Genomic DNA, 17,471 nt, shown 5'->3' with positions numbered 1-17,471 from the left:
TATTTGTCTATGCCTGTCTCTACCACATACAATATGTTGCATGTTAAGAATGTTGTGGCTTATGAATGAAGCACGGGTAAACATTTCAAAACATGCTGCCGGTTGCATCAGTCTTAAACACATGATGTAGTATTTTACAGTAACAGTGGAAACAAATGATATAAATAATGGTTTTGTTTAAATGCCACACTTGTTTTGCTCAAATTGTCCTTTTTGTGTGGTCCGTGGGAAATTCTGCCAAACTTAAGGAATTAGTTTAGGGATCAATGTGTTCATGCAAATCCTGACTTTATCTGCTCGGGTGATGTGTACTGAGATGTGTACTGAGATATGGCATTTTCTACCCCTTGAAGTATGTTTTTTGTTGAATGCAAGAAAATTGAGTGACTCTATTTGACTTAATTAAAATCGGCTTCCCAGATGTTATGCGGTCCAGATCTAAAAAGAGTGTTGACGTTCAATGAATAGCAGAGGCCACCTGCTAACTTAACTCCTAGTGGTGTGGATGATTTGCATTCCTGTGGCCTAATGCCGGCATGATTACACCCACCGCTTTACAATCCCATCTACTGTTTAATATTATGGATTCCTTCCAATTCAGCTAAATGTCTTCCTTTCTGCAACACCACAGCCAGTATGAATGCTATGTGGAGGAAGTCTGTGCCAGCGAGCAGACTCTACAAACATATGCCCGGCAGCCACATGAAAGCCCACAATCGCCACAACGAGTGCAGACTCAAAGCATTTGTCATTGGCTGTGAAGAGTGTACATATGCACACAGTCGTTTAGAGTGAAGCTCTTGACATGCTCAGACCCTTATTTGACCTTTGCCATTCAACCTAAAATGCATGTTAAACATTTACAATATTTATTTAAACACAAGCAATTTGTCATATGTAACCAATTCAGTTTTCTTTTTCCAAAATTTGCATTGCTGCAAAGCAGATTCAAAGAAAACATTTTAAAACGAGACATACGACATAAAAAGAAGAAAATTAATTAAAACAGTATAAAAAAGTGCAACAATACAGTATTATAGGATTATTATTTTACTTTGCGAACTGTAAAAACAGAATATGTGTATAATTATTTAATAATTCATCTGTAACGTATTTCGTTAGATTACACAACTTAATCCAAATACTTTAGAATACTTTGGAATACTAATAAGATAAACACTCAGTACATAAAACCAAGGGATCCCCAATCGGCATATTTTTTAAACAACATCCGTTTTACAGTTTTCCCTCATTGGACATTATAGTCCACAATTGTGCAAGAATTCTGACTTATAAACTCACAATTGTGAGAAAAAGTCAAAACTGTAAGACAAATAGTTGCAATTACCAAAACAATTATTTTGGCAAGGAACTCACAAACAACTATCACAAAACATAGTCATTCAGGTAACCACAGACAATAAAGATTGAGGGATATGTACATTTTTTAATGTGGCAATTTGTATAAGTTTAGCCTGTTTGTCTTGTGGAGTATATGTAAACTTATATTATGTGAAATAACTTATTCAGGGCAGAACTAAATAATATTAACATGAAATGTCTATGAACCCAGATCCCCCTTATTTTGTTAAAATGATTACAATTTTGCATATTCTGCAAGGGGCATGAAACGTATGAGCATACAATATGTAACTCTCGTTTAGGATGCTATTGCAGATTGTCAGAGTCAGAGAATCACTGATTGCTGTTTACAATAATTGCCTGTTAATGTTTAGATTAATGTTTAAATGAAATAAATGCCATTAAAATTCCAAGCTATCACTTTGGTAATCTAAAATCATTTAGGATGTAACAGTTGGCTATTTTGCAGAATTGATAGAAATAATTGATGAGAAAGCATCTCCACACCCCCAAACACAAAGCCATTGTCATGTAAACATGGTCTTAAACAACAAAACCACCCACCGCCACAAGTCTGTGCCTCATAACTTTATTTCCAGCTCTGATTTTTGAGATCATTGCATTAAATAAACTTCATGTGTTTGTTGTTTTGTGTAGTCAAGGTGGCAAATGTCACTCATTATCTCTACATTGGCATGCTTGAAATGAATCCACTATGGAACACTAAACGGTGGTAAAATGCTGCTCTATTAGACAAGACACAGATTAGAATGATTACGAGTGTGTTTTATCTAGTTAAGTAAATATTTAGGACACTACACTCATGAGAGAACACAATCTGTAAATGTGCTCGGTTTAATTACATAGAAAACCCTATCCCTAAGTTTTATTTTGGTAAAAAAAAATCTGTTTGTGGATAATTCATGATAATGAATGAAATGCTGACAAATATATTAGCTTGTTCAAGGTATCAGCGCTGTGGTGTTTATTTGTGAAATTCTTCTGCCATTACTCTATTGTAAGCTACAACATTACTCCAGGCCCCATAGTTTATTTTGATAGTGTCACCTTCAAGTCAGTTCTCAAACCAGCTGAAACTTGATCTAATAAAAATATTTTCCAGTTTACTTTCTTCATCTTTCCACATGCATGTTTTAGGTTTGGTGGGTGGGCTGTGGACCTCTATTACAACTCAATCAGGCTTCCCTGAGCAAGTCAACCATCTGGGTCACATTTTTTACTCGCTAGTTTTCGGGAGAAGGCTGTGGCTCAGAATACAGAGGATGTGTCCCGAGTCAATTTGTATGTTTTGCCTTAGCTGAGGAGAGAGGAGATTATATTTGACCTCAGAAGTCTCATTCAATCTGTGTTAAAAGGAACACCTGTATAGTGAAGCATTCTCCGGCCCCTTTCATCTGCTGAAGCCAAACCATTACCAGTGTTTCAGGATAGCACTGTGTTGTATTAACACAGGAATTCGTGACATTGTCACGAACTGTTATCTATTAATATTTGTTCGTGGACACGAATTTCCCCATTTTTTCGTTCCAGTCAGCACGACTTTCAATTTAACGTATTTGGAAATTATATGTATAAATATACATCAACGGAATCTGATGGGGATTCATATACCTACTTTACAAGGTGCCTCATTCGTGTGAATTCCTATTTCCTACGATTTCATTCGTATGTTTTGTTATGATTTGACTTTTCCCGTGACGTTAGGTTTAGGGGCAGGGTTAGGGTAGCCATACATCATTGCTTTGCCACCTCGTGAAACTCGCGTATTTAGCAAAATTAGCCTTTGCGGCAGTGATTTTAGGGTTTGGGGTGAAGTAAGGTATTAGTTAGCCACCTCCTAAAATATGTACGATTTCTTTTGATATCAGGTTGTAAATATATAATTGTAGGCTACATACACGCGGTGCTGAGTGCCACGAAAAAAGGTCGTCCTGACTGAGATGAAAAAAGGCGTAAATTTGTGTCCATGAGCACAAATCAATAGATTCCAAATTTCGTGCTTATGCCACTAAGTGCCTTGAGACTGGGTTGGTATTAAGGCAATATGCAACTTCAGGTCCTGCATTACAGTGGTTTTACAACAGTACTTTTAATAATGTTAGATTACACTAGATTACACATCTCCTATTTACTTGATGAGAGAATCTTTAGTCTGTGTGCTGTTCCAGAGAGTAACTGCCTCTCAGGAAACCTTAAACCTTGCATGTGATGTGACAAACATTCAATTCAAACTCATTTCTATAGTGCTTTACACAATTTTGAATTGTTCCAAAGCAGCTTTAAAGTAAATACATCTTAGTACAGACAGAAGAGTCATAAGAAACAAAGGAAATAGGGAAAAACAGAAAACTGTAAATATAGAATAATAGAAAAAATAGAATACATAATATATTTACATTTTATTGTATTTTTGTACTAAGATGCAATGACATTATGCCTTAAATTAAAACAGAAGTTAAAGTATTTCACAAATGTGCACTATGTATGTCTATTCTTATTAGTTTATCATGTCTTTCGCTTAGCAACATGGCAACATCAAACTCGATTGAAAATAACTGAGTTGAGTTTCTCATTCAATTTGTGTGACAGGCAGTATTTGTATACTGACCTCAAATTGGTCAATAATGAGGTTTGTTTTGGTTATGATGGTCAGAAAGCAGCTGTTTGTGTAGACGGGTCTTTCTTGTGTCACATTGTGTGTTTTTCCAAAACAAGAGGTAAATCTAAAATCTAAGTTTACCTTAAACATTGACAATATCTTTTTCAGGGATGCAATCACTGACAATTCTTTAATGTAAAGCGATTTTAGTTTTAAGTCATCTCATCTGTTATTTCATTTATCATAAATAACAGATTCCACGTGTCTATGGTTCTTTAGCATTACATGTTGAGATTAAAGCCATGGGAAAGACAAGAGTTCTTTCAAACAGGATAGACAGACAAACATATTACCTCACATCCCATGTAGACAGCGTTCAGGTTTTCACATTGTTTACTTTTCCTCTCTTTTGCCTATGTTTCACTGAATATTTGGGTTGAACTGGACTTTCCGTGGATTTCTCTGTGCCATGCTTGGAATATTTCAGTCTTCAATTCATGCAGTCCAACAATAAATCTGCGAGGTTACACTGTGTGAGTGCAATATAGGGCGAAGCTGTGCTCACAATGACGGCACTGTATGTCATTAGAATGGGGCTGTATATTCGTTTAACTCTGAATGGACTGGCTGATTGATTTTTGGTCTAAAGAAAAGACTGCATTAGCGAATTACTTTTAGCACACCTTATCTGTCAGCAGATGTTTTTAACTTCTGTAAATGGAGTGCTGAAATATATCTGAAGCGTTTTTCAAATTGTGTTAATACATTACAATAATTTGACTAGATCTAATAAAAAATCTAAAATCTATTAAAAATGCTCAACAGGTTTAGTTAGCTACACTTTTAATTTAGTTAACTAGACTTTATCAGCTTGATGTGTCACGAGAATGCAGGTCAGGAAAGTACATGCTTTTATAGAATCATCTCATTCATCACTCATAAATCATTTATTCTAGGGTTTTATAATAATACACTGTAAAACTTTGCTGTAATTTCGCAGCAGGTTTGCCAGTAATTTACTGTAGATTTAATGTAAAATTTTGTTTTAAGCATAAACTTACCTAGTATATTGTTCTTTCATAAAACAAGATTAAATATCTTGGGTCACTTTTCTTGTTATGTAAATGTATCGCAATTTAAGAAGTTTTAAATATTTTGACAGAAAACAAGAGAAAAATGCTTTGGAAGAATGTCATTTTTTTGCAGTGTTGCTGCGCTACTGCCAGTCTCTTCTTGCTAATTTTGAATCTCAAAAGTCAAAGTGTTTTAATTTTGATTAAAGGAATTGAAAACACTACTAATTGGAAAGTATATTAAATAGTAATTAAATCTACAGTAAGTTATAGGCAAACCTGCTGCAAAAACTACAGCAAAGTATTACAGTGTAGGTATTGTTATGTCAACATGATGGACCCATAAGTAAGGACCACACATTATGTAGAATAAAACCACTTTTTCTCAGATAAAGATCTCTCTTGATCTTAGTCGTTTTCAACAAATTACTATTCACTTCTTTTTGTAACACTTGTGTTGATAAAACACAATGAATAGCTTGCATGTGTCCTTTTTCCTGCCATAGAAAGACTCTATGAACTTGCAATTAGAGTTTGAATCTATCCGAGCTGATTGAAATCGTATGGTGACAAATGATTGAATCTGGCTTGCATTTTCTGGACTGATGGCTTAAAACCTCTTTGATGCTTCCTCTAAACCTGCTCACGTAAAGAATATTTCTCACATATGTTTTCATCCTAAAGATGAAAAAGAGGAGAGTTAAATTTTTTCCTTTGCATAATGTTAAAGATTACAGCAGCACTCCAAATAAAACATCATCGCATCTGCCATTTATCTTCTCAGTTCATTTGTGGCATAGGAGCTCCATTTCTTGTCTCATTCAAGTCATTGAACAGATTTGGGATTCAGTGTTAGTCATGGATATAGTTTCAGTGGAACGAATGCACTGGGACAAATTCTAAGTATTTGGCCCTGTAAACATAACATGTTCCTTTTCACTGCTCATTCAATATCCAAGGTAGGCCAAGAACATGCAAGTACATAGACAAGTACTGTACATCGCTGATAAAAAGAGTTCAGTTCTGATTGTAATGTTGTTAAGTACACTACAGAGGATGTCAAAGCATTAATATTTGGGCAAAAAGCAAGAGGTAAAGTAACCCATGCTTTCAGCTAATGGCTAATGAAATTGTGCTTTATTTAAAAACGGTATCTTGCTGTCATGCTCAGTGGCTCAATGTTTACACAAGGATGCACGGAATGATAAAAGGACTTCAGAAAAGCCCCCACACCGGCTCACCTGTGCTGTGTTACTTCATGTTTTTCAGGATTGCCCTCAAGGTGTAGCTCAACTCTTTGAAGTAAAGCCGACAGCTGGTATTTGTCAAGATGAATGTCCAGTTTTTGTCCTTGTAGTTAAAGAGCATTCAGAAAAAAAGGAAACTCTAAGTGGTTTGGTAGGGACACGGATCTAATGCGGCTTACTCCAGCTGGAGGCAATTCACAATCATACACACCCCACTTCAGAATGTTGCCGGAAACTCCGGATTTAATGTCTGCATCAAGTCTGTAAAGATTAGTATGTAAAGGCTGTACATGTAAATGCAATTAAGAGAATAAGCGATATGTCCAATTCATGGCAATTTGTTAATATTTTACTACTTGTATGAATTCGTACATTTGTATCTTCTTTATTCTTTTTAAATTTCACCATAGGTTGCGGTTTTGGGGTTGGTTTCATTATTACTTTCTTCTTGTATGTTTTTGTGCGATATAATATTGCACATATTTATATAAATGTCGTAAAACATCTTTTGGAATTCTTGGATTTTATTAATTTGTCACACAGCAGAACTATATAACAAACTGGACAGTGCTAAAACGTCAACGATTTTAAAGAAAAGAGCCAAATAACCCCTTTTGTACTTTAGTCACATTTTAACAATTTTTCCTATTACCTAAAAATAGCTCTTGTGTAAATGGATTGAAACATGCTTACAAGCCAGTACGTTTTTTCATTCTTTTTTTATGAATTGAATGATTAATCAGCTATCAAGATTTTTTTAAACCCTGAACACAAATCACAAGAAAGGTCATGGAAAACTCAGAAAATCACACAGTCAGAATTCAGACAGTTATTACTTGGTATTCCTTTCATAATATGTCGCATTACAGTGTATCGGTCGATTTCATGCGAGAAATGTTGATACTTAACAAATGTTTCCCCTGGACACATCAGTCACATTTTCCCCCATGAGAGAGAGAGGCCAGAGCCTCTCAGAGCACACCAGCGTCTTATTGAGGAAGAGCTCAACACAAGAGCTTCCTTAAACCCCTCCATTGTAAGCACCTGGGCCGGGAAGAATGGCCCTTTCACAAGTAAATTGCGGCCCAGCTTTACAGAGAGATTTTATAACAGAGCAAGAGTTGACATTGGCAAGAGTGGCACAGCCCGCCATTGAAAACGTTCTGTTGCCTCAGTCACAGGGGATCAATCAAGTCAGTGTATTTCCCCGAAGCTGTAGATTTCCGCTGGGGAGGGATGCCAAGGCTAGTAAAATAAGTAGCGTGTGGTTAGTCTTATTGTTAAGCCCAGAATCCCAGCAGGTCCCATATTTCACATGAAGCTGTCAGTGGAAAGCTAACAGAACCCCCCCTCCGCCCCGTGTCACTGAGCACAGGCAGTGATGCTGCTGCCATGGCAACAGCTGAGTCATTCCGTAATGAAATGCTCCCTTGATGCTGGCGTGCTGTTCCGGTAATTTACGAAACAGTGTGAGGAAGCGCATATGAACTCTGATCTCTACAGGTGTCATCGGCATACGACCCTTGGCTAGTAGACCGTGCTAGCCAGATGGGGAACATCTCCACTGCGGTCAAGCACTGCCTGAGCTATGATACTCTTTTACGGGATTATCCTTGGTTACCACGTCTGCCGTGGGAAGAGAAGGTGGGGGTTTGTTTTTGCATGTGCATGATTTCAAGAGATATCGTCGCCTTGGAATTATAAGGTTCTATCTGCATTATGAGCAGTTCTGAGATATTGAGTTTTTGCATGCCATTTGACCTTGTAGAAAAAAACCTTTTTGTTTTCTATGAAAGGTCGCAAAATGCACGCAATGTATAGAAAAAACATAACATAATGTAAATAAATTGTCACAGAATAAGTATATGTGAATTTTGTCAATTTTGAAAAAAATGTCAGATAGACCCTTATTATTCCAAGTCGCGATATAGGAAATGCAGAAAAACAATCACTTGGGCAATAACTGACTCAAATGAAAAAATGTTCAGCTAGTCTGTAAATTTCAGCTAATTCCTTTTCTTCCTGTGAAACAAAAAATGAGATTTTAGGGATAGTGTGAAACCTTCTCTTTCATAAAAACAAACATGAATGGAATTCTCTAGATGAAATAAAAATTCACCCCAGAGTCAAGTCTTGCATATCGTCGCTGTCGGACGGAATCCTTGTATCTCCAAAACCATTATTTTTCAGGAAGTTAAAAAAACTGCATATTTTTAGAGTTATTAAACATTGTATCGTTAAAGTTGGTATTATACCTTGTATTGCTATCATATACTGTTGTGTACCAACATTAACACGACATTTCCCCCAAACCATGTTTAATCGGAGATACAAGGTTTATAATTTGGGAGCAGGGAGATTACGCTGTTATTGATAAGAATGGTACGGACACAAACGTCGCTGCTGCCAGCAGTGTTCATCAAAGTCTGCGGTCGCGTTGAGCCTTTTGACAAGAGACGAGGCTTTAAAAGCTAATGAAAGCTAATGATTGTGGTTACATACATCTTCCTAAACTCTATTTTAAACGTTAGAGCTATCAGTGATGCAATACCAAAATAAAACGTTAAACAGGCTGTCTAATATAGGCGGAAATTAATCTGCACGCAAATAAAGTCGGCGGTCGCGTTGAGCCTCTTGACAAGAGAAAAGGCTTCAATCGTTAACCAAAGCTAACAACTGTGGTTACATACAATTTCCTAAACTCTATTTTAAAGGTTTAAGAACTATAAGTGATGTAATACAAAAAACGATGAGCTGACTAGGCTGTCTAATAGGCGGAAATTAGCCGAATCTGCTCGCAAACTTACCTTCGTGGCTCATGAGCTTCCTTCTGCACCGAAGCATTACAGCTATCGGTTTTTAACAAAACAGGCCTACTCAAATGTATCTAAATTAACTATTTTCACTTGTTATTGTCTAAAAAACTTTCAAACAGGAGACATAATGCCGAGAAGCTCCCACAGAGTGAAGAAGAGGTGGAGTTACGAGACTTCTCAGACAGTTGAAGTGTCCAATGGAGTTAAGAGATTTGCTTTCAACCTATTTTCAACACTTTAGATTGGTTAATAATTTGTAAAAATAACAGACCCACATGGGGACTGACCAATAGCATCAATTTGTGAAAAAAATATGAAATTGACCAAATTTGGACATAGGAGGTTTCCGCCCGACAGCGACGATATTGTCTTGTTAAGTATTCCGTTTCCTCTAGTATGTCACAGTAGTCAGATGGGCTGCTAACACCCTTTTAACCAACAAGCATGGAGTAAATAAAAATGGCATTACCCAAAGGTAACTGAAAAAGGGGCTGAAACCTGCAATTTAAACTAGCAGTTCAGTACAGATCCTACAGAGCTGAGCCACTTGAGCCTCCAAATGTAAAGAAATACATTAGGATTAAGTTGCATTCGAATGTGGAAGATGCTTTAATCCAAAGCGATTCACATTGCATTATACTATACATTTGTAAATACAAAAATGTTGTTAAAACTAGAACACCCGGAAATCTATCACTACGAGAATGACCGAAGCGGTCATTTTGACCGCTCACAATAGACTGTACTGAACATCATTTTTTTGCATGCAATATTTACATTCAAAGCTTCTATTGAGATTTTAGAATGAAGCTTTGAATGTCTGTTGTCATATATTATAATAAGATTACTAAAAAAACGTCAAAATCCTCAACCACATCCCAAAGTGCTAAGCGAACTCCGATGGGCGTACATAATGCGATCGTTTAAAATAAAATAATTAATTTATGCGTTTCATTTTTGTTTATAATTTTGCAAAAACTACGAGACCGCACCCGAAGGTGTGTGCCTCGCTGTGTGTCTGGTGTTCTGTTTTAGGACACCGGCAGGCGGAAGAGCAAAGTTCTTTCAAAAACAACATTTTCGCTGTGGTGAAAGTCTAAACCGCAACAAATATGGATTGATGCAGAATATTTTGTTATATAAAAACATGTTGTGAATTTTAGAAATGATAACATCTATCCTTTTTCAATATATTTTGACTTTTGGATTTTACAATGCTCAGGAGCTATAATTGGATCACACGAATCTCACCCACCACTGGAATCAAAATGTATGAATAAATGTATGTGTTTTGTTAGGATAGTTAATAATAAACATCATGACACGAAATTGAAATTCTTACGAAATGTATTATTTCATAGTCAACCACAAAACCACAAAACTTATTACTTTATTGCTAATTACAGATTTTCCAAATTTTAGAATATAATAAGTAATAAATATTAACAATATACATGTAATTGCATAGTAAATACCTTCATAGACATGTATGGACATATGACAAAATTAGCAAGATCAAAAACAGTTACAAAGAATATTCACTAACCTGTGGGAAAACGTCTTGGTTACAGATGTAACGTCTTGGTTACGGATGTAACCTCGGTTCCCTGATGGAGGGAACGAGACGTTGTGTCGAACCGACAGAATGGGGTTTGTCTTGAGAACCTATCATCTTCTGAGTATTTAGAAAAGGCCAATGAAAATTGGCGAATGAAATTTGCATGCCGGGCTCCTCCCCGGATGTCCGGGTATAAGAGGGAAGCCGGCGTGCTCATTCATTCACCTTTGGTCTGAGGAGCCTAAAGCATCCTCCCCCGACCGCTGGGGTGGGCGGCCAGTGTTGTGGCATGAGGGACACAACGTCTCGTTCCCTCCATCAGGGAACCGAGGTTACATCCGTAACCAAGACGTTCCCTTTCTGTCGGTCTCTCGACGTTGTGTCGAACCGACAGAATGGGGTTCCTATGGAAAACGCCACAGCACTGAGCCGCGTCACAATCTCTGCGGAGCGACGTTGACTGGCCTGGGCGAGTCAGACGAACACGCTAACGCGAAATTATGACCCTCCAGTGGAGAGGAAGGGGGACCCAGAGCTTTCCACAAAAAGTTGGGAAGCCCCCTATCACCGGCCGTCACGGGCGGAGGCCTAATTCTCTAAATGGCGAGAAGCCGCCCGGCACCGTACGGGCCACTGGGTAAGCATTATTCCCCCTGGGGGAAAAACGCTGCAGAGGCCACTACCTACCGTAGGGAGGAATTAGTGGAGACACCACATGGTCTCACCATCAGGGGAGAACTCATGGGAGGAATGTGCGGACTGCAGGAGTTAACCGCAAGGTGGGAGTCCACCTGGGGAGGTCATGGGTTGCCAAGGTGGGAACCATTCATGAGGATACATCAGACGGAACAGCCCACGGAGGGGGGGTTACCACGTCTGGAGCACTAGGTCCGGTTAGAGCTATGTGGGAGATAACTCAACTGTTCCCCGGCCTAAGGGGGCAGGGCTGCTCTGCCCAGCCTGTCCCCTGGAAGGGTGCTTAGTGATGGATGGAATGCCTGTTCTTTACCCGAGGGGAAAGAAGTGAGGCGGGATCGCCACTGCTCCCCCCGGAGGGGGAAGGGCTTCCGCAGGCGTACGCCCTACCGGCTGCCGGTCCCACACCTTGCCAGGATGCGGGCTGACACCGGTTCTGCACGTAGGTATTAGAACCTCACGGAGTTGTTGGGCATAGCCCAACCCGCAGCTCTGCAGATGTCTGCCAGAGAGGCGCCCTGAGCCAGTGCCCATGAGCGGTGTGCCTCACTCCCAACGGGCAGGGGCAAAATGAGATCGGTATGCCCTAACGAGGGCATCCACGATCCAGTGCGCCAGCCTCTGTTTGGAGACAGCCCTCCCTTCTGCTGACCTCCGAAACAGACAAAGAGCTGCTCAGAGCTTCTGGGCTCTGCGTGCGGTCCAAGTAGAGGCGCCGTGCGCGTACTGGACACAACACGGATAGGTTGGGTCTTCCTCCCCGGTGGGGAGCGCCTGCAGGTTCACCACCTGGTCTCTCGGGAGAGTGGTGGGAACCTTGGGCACGTAGCCGGGGCGGGGTCTCAAGATAACGTGAGAATCCCGGCCCCGAGTTCTAGGCAATCTGTGGACACGGAGGGTGCTTGTAGATCCCCTACCCTCTTGGAGGTGAGCGCCATGCGGAAAGCCGTCTTTATCAAGACTGAGAAAGAGCGGCAACCCCGAGAGGCTCGAAGGGGGCGGGGCCTCTTGAGGCCCGCCACCTAGGTCGCAAGAGGGTACGGAGCGCGGATAAGGTGGTCACCCTCTCGCGCCCCTTAGGAACCTAATGACCAGGTCGTGCTGTCCCAGAGGCTACCCAGCACTTGGGTCATGATGAGCGGCCGTAGCGGCTACATACATTCCCAGTGTGGAGGGGGAGAGGTTACTCCCCCGTCTCTCTTGAGGACGGGACAGCTCGTACCCGACCGAGCAACTCCGCGGGTCTTCTCGCCGAGAAGAGCACCAGGACGAGAAGAGGCGCCACCTATGGGCGTATAGCCGCCCAGTGGCCGAAGCCCTAGCCTGAGTGACGTCCCAACCGGACCGGGGGTGGGTCACTCAGGATCTCCTCGTCCCGTCCAGACATGGAGACCAGGTTTTGCCTGGGATGCCGTAACGTGCCCCTTCCCCTGGGGAAGCTGTTCGCCAGGGGGAGCGGCCAGGGGGGAGTTGTTGTCAGAGCCTCAGCTCCGAGAACCAAGTCCTGGTTAGGCCGAAGGGGCGTAACTAGTACCACTTGATGCTCCTCTTCCCTGGCCTTGCACAGGCCCTGTGCAATGAGGCTCACTGGGGGGAAGCGTACTTCCGCTTGTCCCGCGGCCAGCTGTGCGCAAGGGCATCCGTGCCGAGGGTTCCTCGGACAGGGAGTACCCAAGCGGACAATGGGAGGAGTTCGGGGAGGCAACAGGACCACCTGTGCCTGGCCAAACTGCCCCCAAATGAGCCGGCTGCGCGGGGAGGGAGTCGCCACTCTCCGCAAGGCGTCAACTGACGAGAGAGCACATCGGCTGTCTGGTTCAGGACGCCTGGGATGTGTGTGGCTCGCAGGGAGCTGATCACCTGCTGACTCCAGAGGAGGAGGCGTCGGGCGAGTCATGTTAGCTGCTGTGAGTGAAGAATACGCCACAACAGCTGCTGTCACAACTCTAGGCAGTTGAATGCCAACGCAGGCGGGGGCCCGTCCACCGCCCCGACACTGCTTGCCCGTTGCACACGGCACCCCTTAGGGTGTGTCGGCAGAAAAGCGTGTGACCAACGCCTGCTGCCGGTGTGCCACGCTCTCCAAGGAACTTGACTCTGCCGCCAGTGTTGGAGCGGTCGTATATGCATCGACCCGAGGGGGGGCCACCCCCGCCGAGGATGCCATGAATCCCAGGAGCCTCCTGTTACAGGGGGACCGCTGACTGTCTGATCTCAGGCAGTTCAACACTGACCGGGCGCGCTAGTCCTCGCGCCCCCCCCTGGGGGTGAGCGGGGCCGCTCGTGAGGACAGAGTCGAGTTCCATACCGAGAAAGAGGATGCTCTGCCCGGGGAGAGCTTGCTCTTATCTCAGTTGACCTGTAGCCCCACCGATCTAGGTGCCGGAGCACCAGGTCCCTGTGTGTACATCACAGATCTCGAGAGTGTGCCCAAACTTGAGCCAGTCGTCGAGATAGTTAGTACCCGTACACCTCCTTCCCAACGGGGAAGGAGGGCGGCTTCCACGACCTTCGTAAAGACTCGTGGAGACAGGGACAGACCGAAGGGGAGGACCCTGTACTGATATGCCCGTCCCTCGAACACGAACCGTCGGAACGGCCGATGTCGAGGGAGGATCGAGACATGAAGTACGCGTCCTTCAGGTCGATTGCCATGAACCAGTCCTGACACCTGACGGACGTCAGGATGCGCTTCTGCGTGATCAACCTGAAAGGCAGCTATAGTGTAGGTGCCTGTTCAGAACACACAGACCCAAGATAGGGCGCAACCCCCCGCCTTTCTTGGGGACAATGAAGTACAGGCTGTAAAACCCGTTGAACATCTCGGCTGGTGAGACGGGCTCGATCACTCCCTTCGCCAGAAGGGTGGCGACCTCGGCCCGAAGTACGGGAACATCCTATCCTCTGACTGAGGTATAACGGATGCCCTGAAACTTGGCGGGCGTGAGGAAACTGGATCGCGTAGCCGAGACGGATCGTCTTCCCTAGCCAGCCTGACAGTCTGGGAAGACGGACAGGCTCCCAGAAATGAGACAGGGGGACTAAAGGTACGATCTTTTTCATCGTCCCCCCGGGGGGTGGTTCGATGGCTAGCAGTACGGATTCCTTGCCGGGAGAGGTCCCCCGGGGAGGAGATCGGCTCTGCTGTTTTTCCTGCCTGGCGACTGCGCAGCTCAATGCACTGTCTGACTGAGAGTGCTGAGGGCTGGTGTTTATACTCGACATTGCGCTTCGCCATGACGCAACGTCGAGTTTGCCGTTCACCGTCGTGCAGAGGGTGGGAGCGGCTGTGATAACCCAGAGAGAGAGGAAACTCTCTTTTTTGAGAGTAAGTGTGCGCAAGCCCCCCGGAGGGGGCCAGCACATGGAGAGACGGGGCAGGATCCGTCCCTATCCGACTACCCAGCGATGTGGCTGGGGTCGGGCCCAATGGTAGCTTCGATCCCCCTGAGGTCTTCCCATGAAGGCCGCTTCGCCGTGGCTGCTGATGGGGCGATGGTCTCCTCTTCGCTGTCTCCTCCAGGGGGGGCCGCCTGAGTGGGGGGCGCCAGAGCTGGAGGGCGTCGAAGAGGACCAGAGCTGCTGGGAAGCAGACAGTGCACGGGACTCGACGGCCGAAGCGGCCGAGTCGCGGCACGGAGGACTGCTTCTTTACTGTCGAGAACCCTCCGGGGGAGGCCGCGTGCGGGTCTCGCGCCCCTGACAGGCGGGGGGTGAGCGGGGCCGCTGCGGCTTGACAGGAACACCAACCAGCCCCCCCTTGCGAGACGGGTGCGTCGAGAAAGCGGACCTTCTCGGCGTTACTCATCTGCGCAAGGATCGGCCAGAGGAGTTTCTCATGGACCACAAGAGTGGACATCGTCCGACCCAGGGCCCGCGTGGTCACCTTGGTCGCCCGTAGAGCGAGGTCGGTGGCGGCGCGGAGTTCCTGCATAAGCGCTGGGCCGGTCTTACCCTCGTGGAGCTCTCTCAACGCCCTGGCCTGGCAGGAGCTATAGCGTAGAGAGAGAAGGCAGCTTGGTCCGCCGCAATGTAAGCTCTCGACACCAGAGATGCCGAGACCTCACATGCTTTGGATGGGAGTCTAGGTCGAGCCCCATCCCCAGGTGGCCACCACCTACGGGCACGAGTGCACCGCGGCGGCATACTCCACCTGGGTGACATCGACGTATCCTCTAGCTGTCCCAACCTAGAGGGAAAAGAGGGTGACAGAACTTTGTTTGACGTGAAACGTGCCGGAAAGGGGGCGTTTCCTGGTCTTACTAAGTTCCTCATGCACTTCTGGTAAACACGGCACTGAGGGCAGGAGTGACTGCACTGCAACCCAACACTCACGGCAGCCCGGGAAAGCATGGCTGACATTTCAACGTCCGCTTCTTCCTGGGCTCGACCCCCCGAGGGAGGGAACCCGAGGAATCGTCAGAGTCGGATGGCAGTACATCACCCCCCGATGCTGCAAGAGACATCTCATCATCACGCATCGTGTCCAAATACGTGATTGAGGAATAAGACGGCAGACCGTCTCCTGGGGAACGGTCAGGCGAGCGAGACGAGGTGCGAACGGTCTGTGAGCCAGTGGCTGGCGGATTATCGCTCACAGTAATCCTCATATCACCCTCGCTGCTTACCGTAGCGGACGGCAGGGCCGTAGTCCTGCCGCCACAGAACGGGGAGCAAACGAGGTGGTGGCTGAGTCCCGTGGGAACACAGCCACCCGTGACGCAACGTCTGAATCGTCACCGCCCGCAGTGTGGGCAAGACGTATCCACAACGTCTGCCCCAGCATACTGGAAGCAGGCATCATGTCCGTCCCCCTCCTCGGTGAGTGTGTTTCACCCATGAGAACAGCGGGACAAGCCACGCTGGAGAAATTTGCTCTTTTAGAAAAGGAAATTTGCTCGTACAGCTCCGGAACTGCCGAGACACCCAGGGGAGAGTCACTGCAGGAGGGGACCGTCCGCTGTACCACGTCGAAGATTCCAGCAGCAAAATGATCACCAACGATTGTAGAGAAGCTCATCAGATGCGTAGGCTCTGAAGAACAAAAGGTGAATGAATGAGCACGCCGGCTTCCCTCTTATACCCGGACATCCAGGGAGGAGTCCGGCATGAAAATTTCATTCGCCAATTTTCATTGGCCTTTTCTAAATACTCAGAAGATGATAGGTTCTCAAGACAAACCCCATTCTGTCGGTTCGACACAACGTCGAGAAACCGACAGAAAGGGAACAAACTGATTTAGAAAGCTGCATTTTTTTTTGCTGACATTTTGAGGGTAAGCTACGTTTTGGCTTAGCAATAACATAAAAAAATGCAAGATAATAAGTTGCTAGGCAACAGTGGCGAAAATCTTCAATGGCAAGAAAGAGCACTGAAATGATACAGTGTCTGTAATGCATGCGGTCAATTTGAACGCCATGGCAGTTCGAGGTAGAAATACTCAGAACTCTTTTGTGTTTTGTAATTTTAATAAAGCAACAATGTTAGAATAAAATATACATATATTTAAGAAAAGTCAGGGTACTGTAGTTGTATGGGTTTTATTTCAACAAAGTTGTTACATTGCAAATTTTAAAAACGGTCAAAATGACTGCCTTGGTAGTTCTAGTGTTAAGAAATACAGTACATTAAGATTAAAGCGGCAACGAGTAACTTTTGCTTACTGTTGCCCCACGTGGTTGTTTAGTGGAATTGTGTGTATGCAGTGTCGTAAAAACTGTTGCAAAGATTTCCCGCTGGCAGCTCAATACACGTGAGTTTGTTTACTAAGCTGACGGACCCAGATACGTCGTTCAAACTATGTCCACCGATCAGGTAAAGTAGTCCGTGTTACCATATGTTCTTCTATACTACAACCTCAAAGTAGACTCGGGGGTAGCAGCTGATTGTTAGAAGTTAGCACAGAGCGTGCTAGCTACATGGAACATTTTTATTTACCCAAAACACAACGCATGGACTTGAATGTGTTTTGTAACCTATAGTACTTTTCTTTTGTTATTATATCGGAAGTCACTAAATACAATCGCGACCAGGCGTTGTGTCTTGTGTAATATATGTAATAACTACAGTCAACTCGGTATGAAAACAGCGCATAGCATG

General features: G+C 44.2%; 1 protein-coding gene across 3 annotated transcripts in view; it reads left to right on the top strand.

The window, feature by feature from the left end:
* Positions 1 to 7,692: 7,692 nt before the first annotated feature.
* Positions 7,693 to 17,471, top strand: part of hmgcll1 (3-hydroxymethyl-3-methylglutaryl-CoA lyase-like 1) — a 99,692-nt gene continuing 89,913 nt past the window's right edge. For all 3 annotated transcript variants that reach the window (XR_008963529.1, XM_057341816.1, XM_057341817.1), the window contains exon 1: positions 7,693 to 7,946. Coding sequence is in view for 2 of the 3 variants with exons in the window: in XM_057341816.1 (XP_057197799.1) it covers positions 7,851 to 7,946 (96 nt within the window). In the remaining variant the exon portion in view is untranslated. The remainder of the gene's footprint in view (positions 7,947 to 17,471) is intronic.

The sequence above is a fragment of the Triplophysa rosa genome, linkage group LG9 (assembly GCF_024868665.1).
Source record: "Triplophysa rosa linkage group LG9, Trosa_1v2, whole genome shotgun sequence".
Taxonomy (NCBI): Eukaryota; Metazoa; Chordata; class Actinopteri; order Cypriniformes; family Nemacheilidae; genus Triplophysa; species Triplophysa rosa.
Note: the sequence above shows the minus strand (reverse complement) of the source record. Positions and strands in the feature narration are given on the sequence as shown.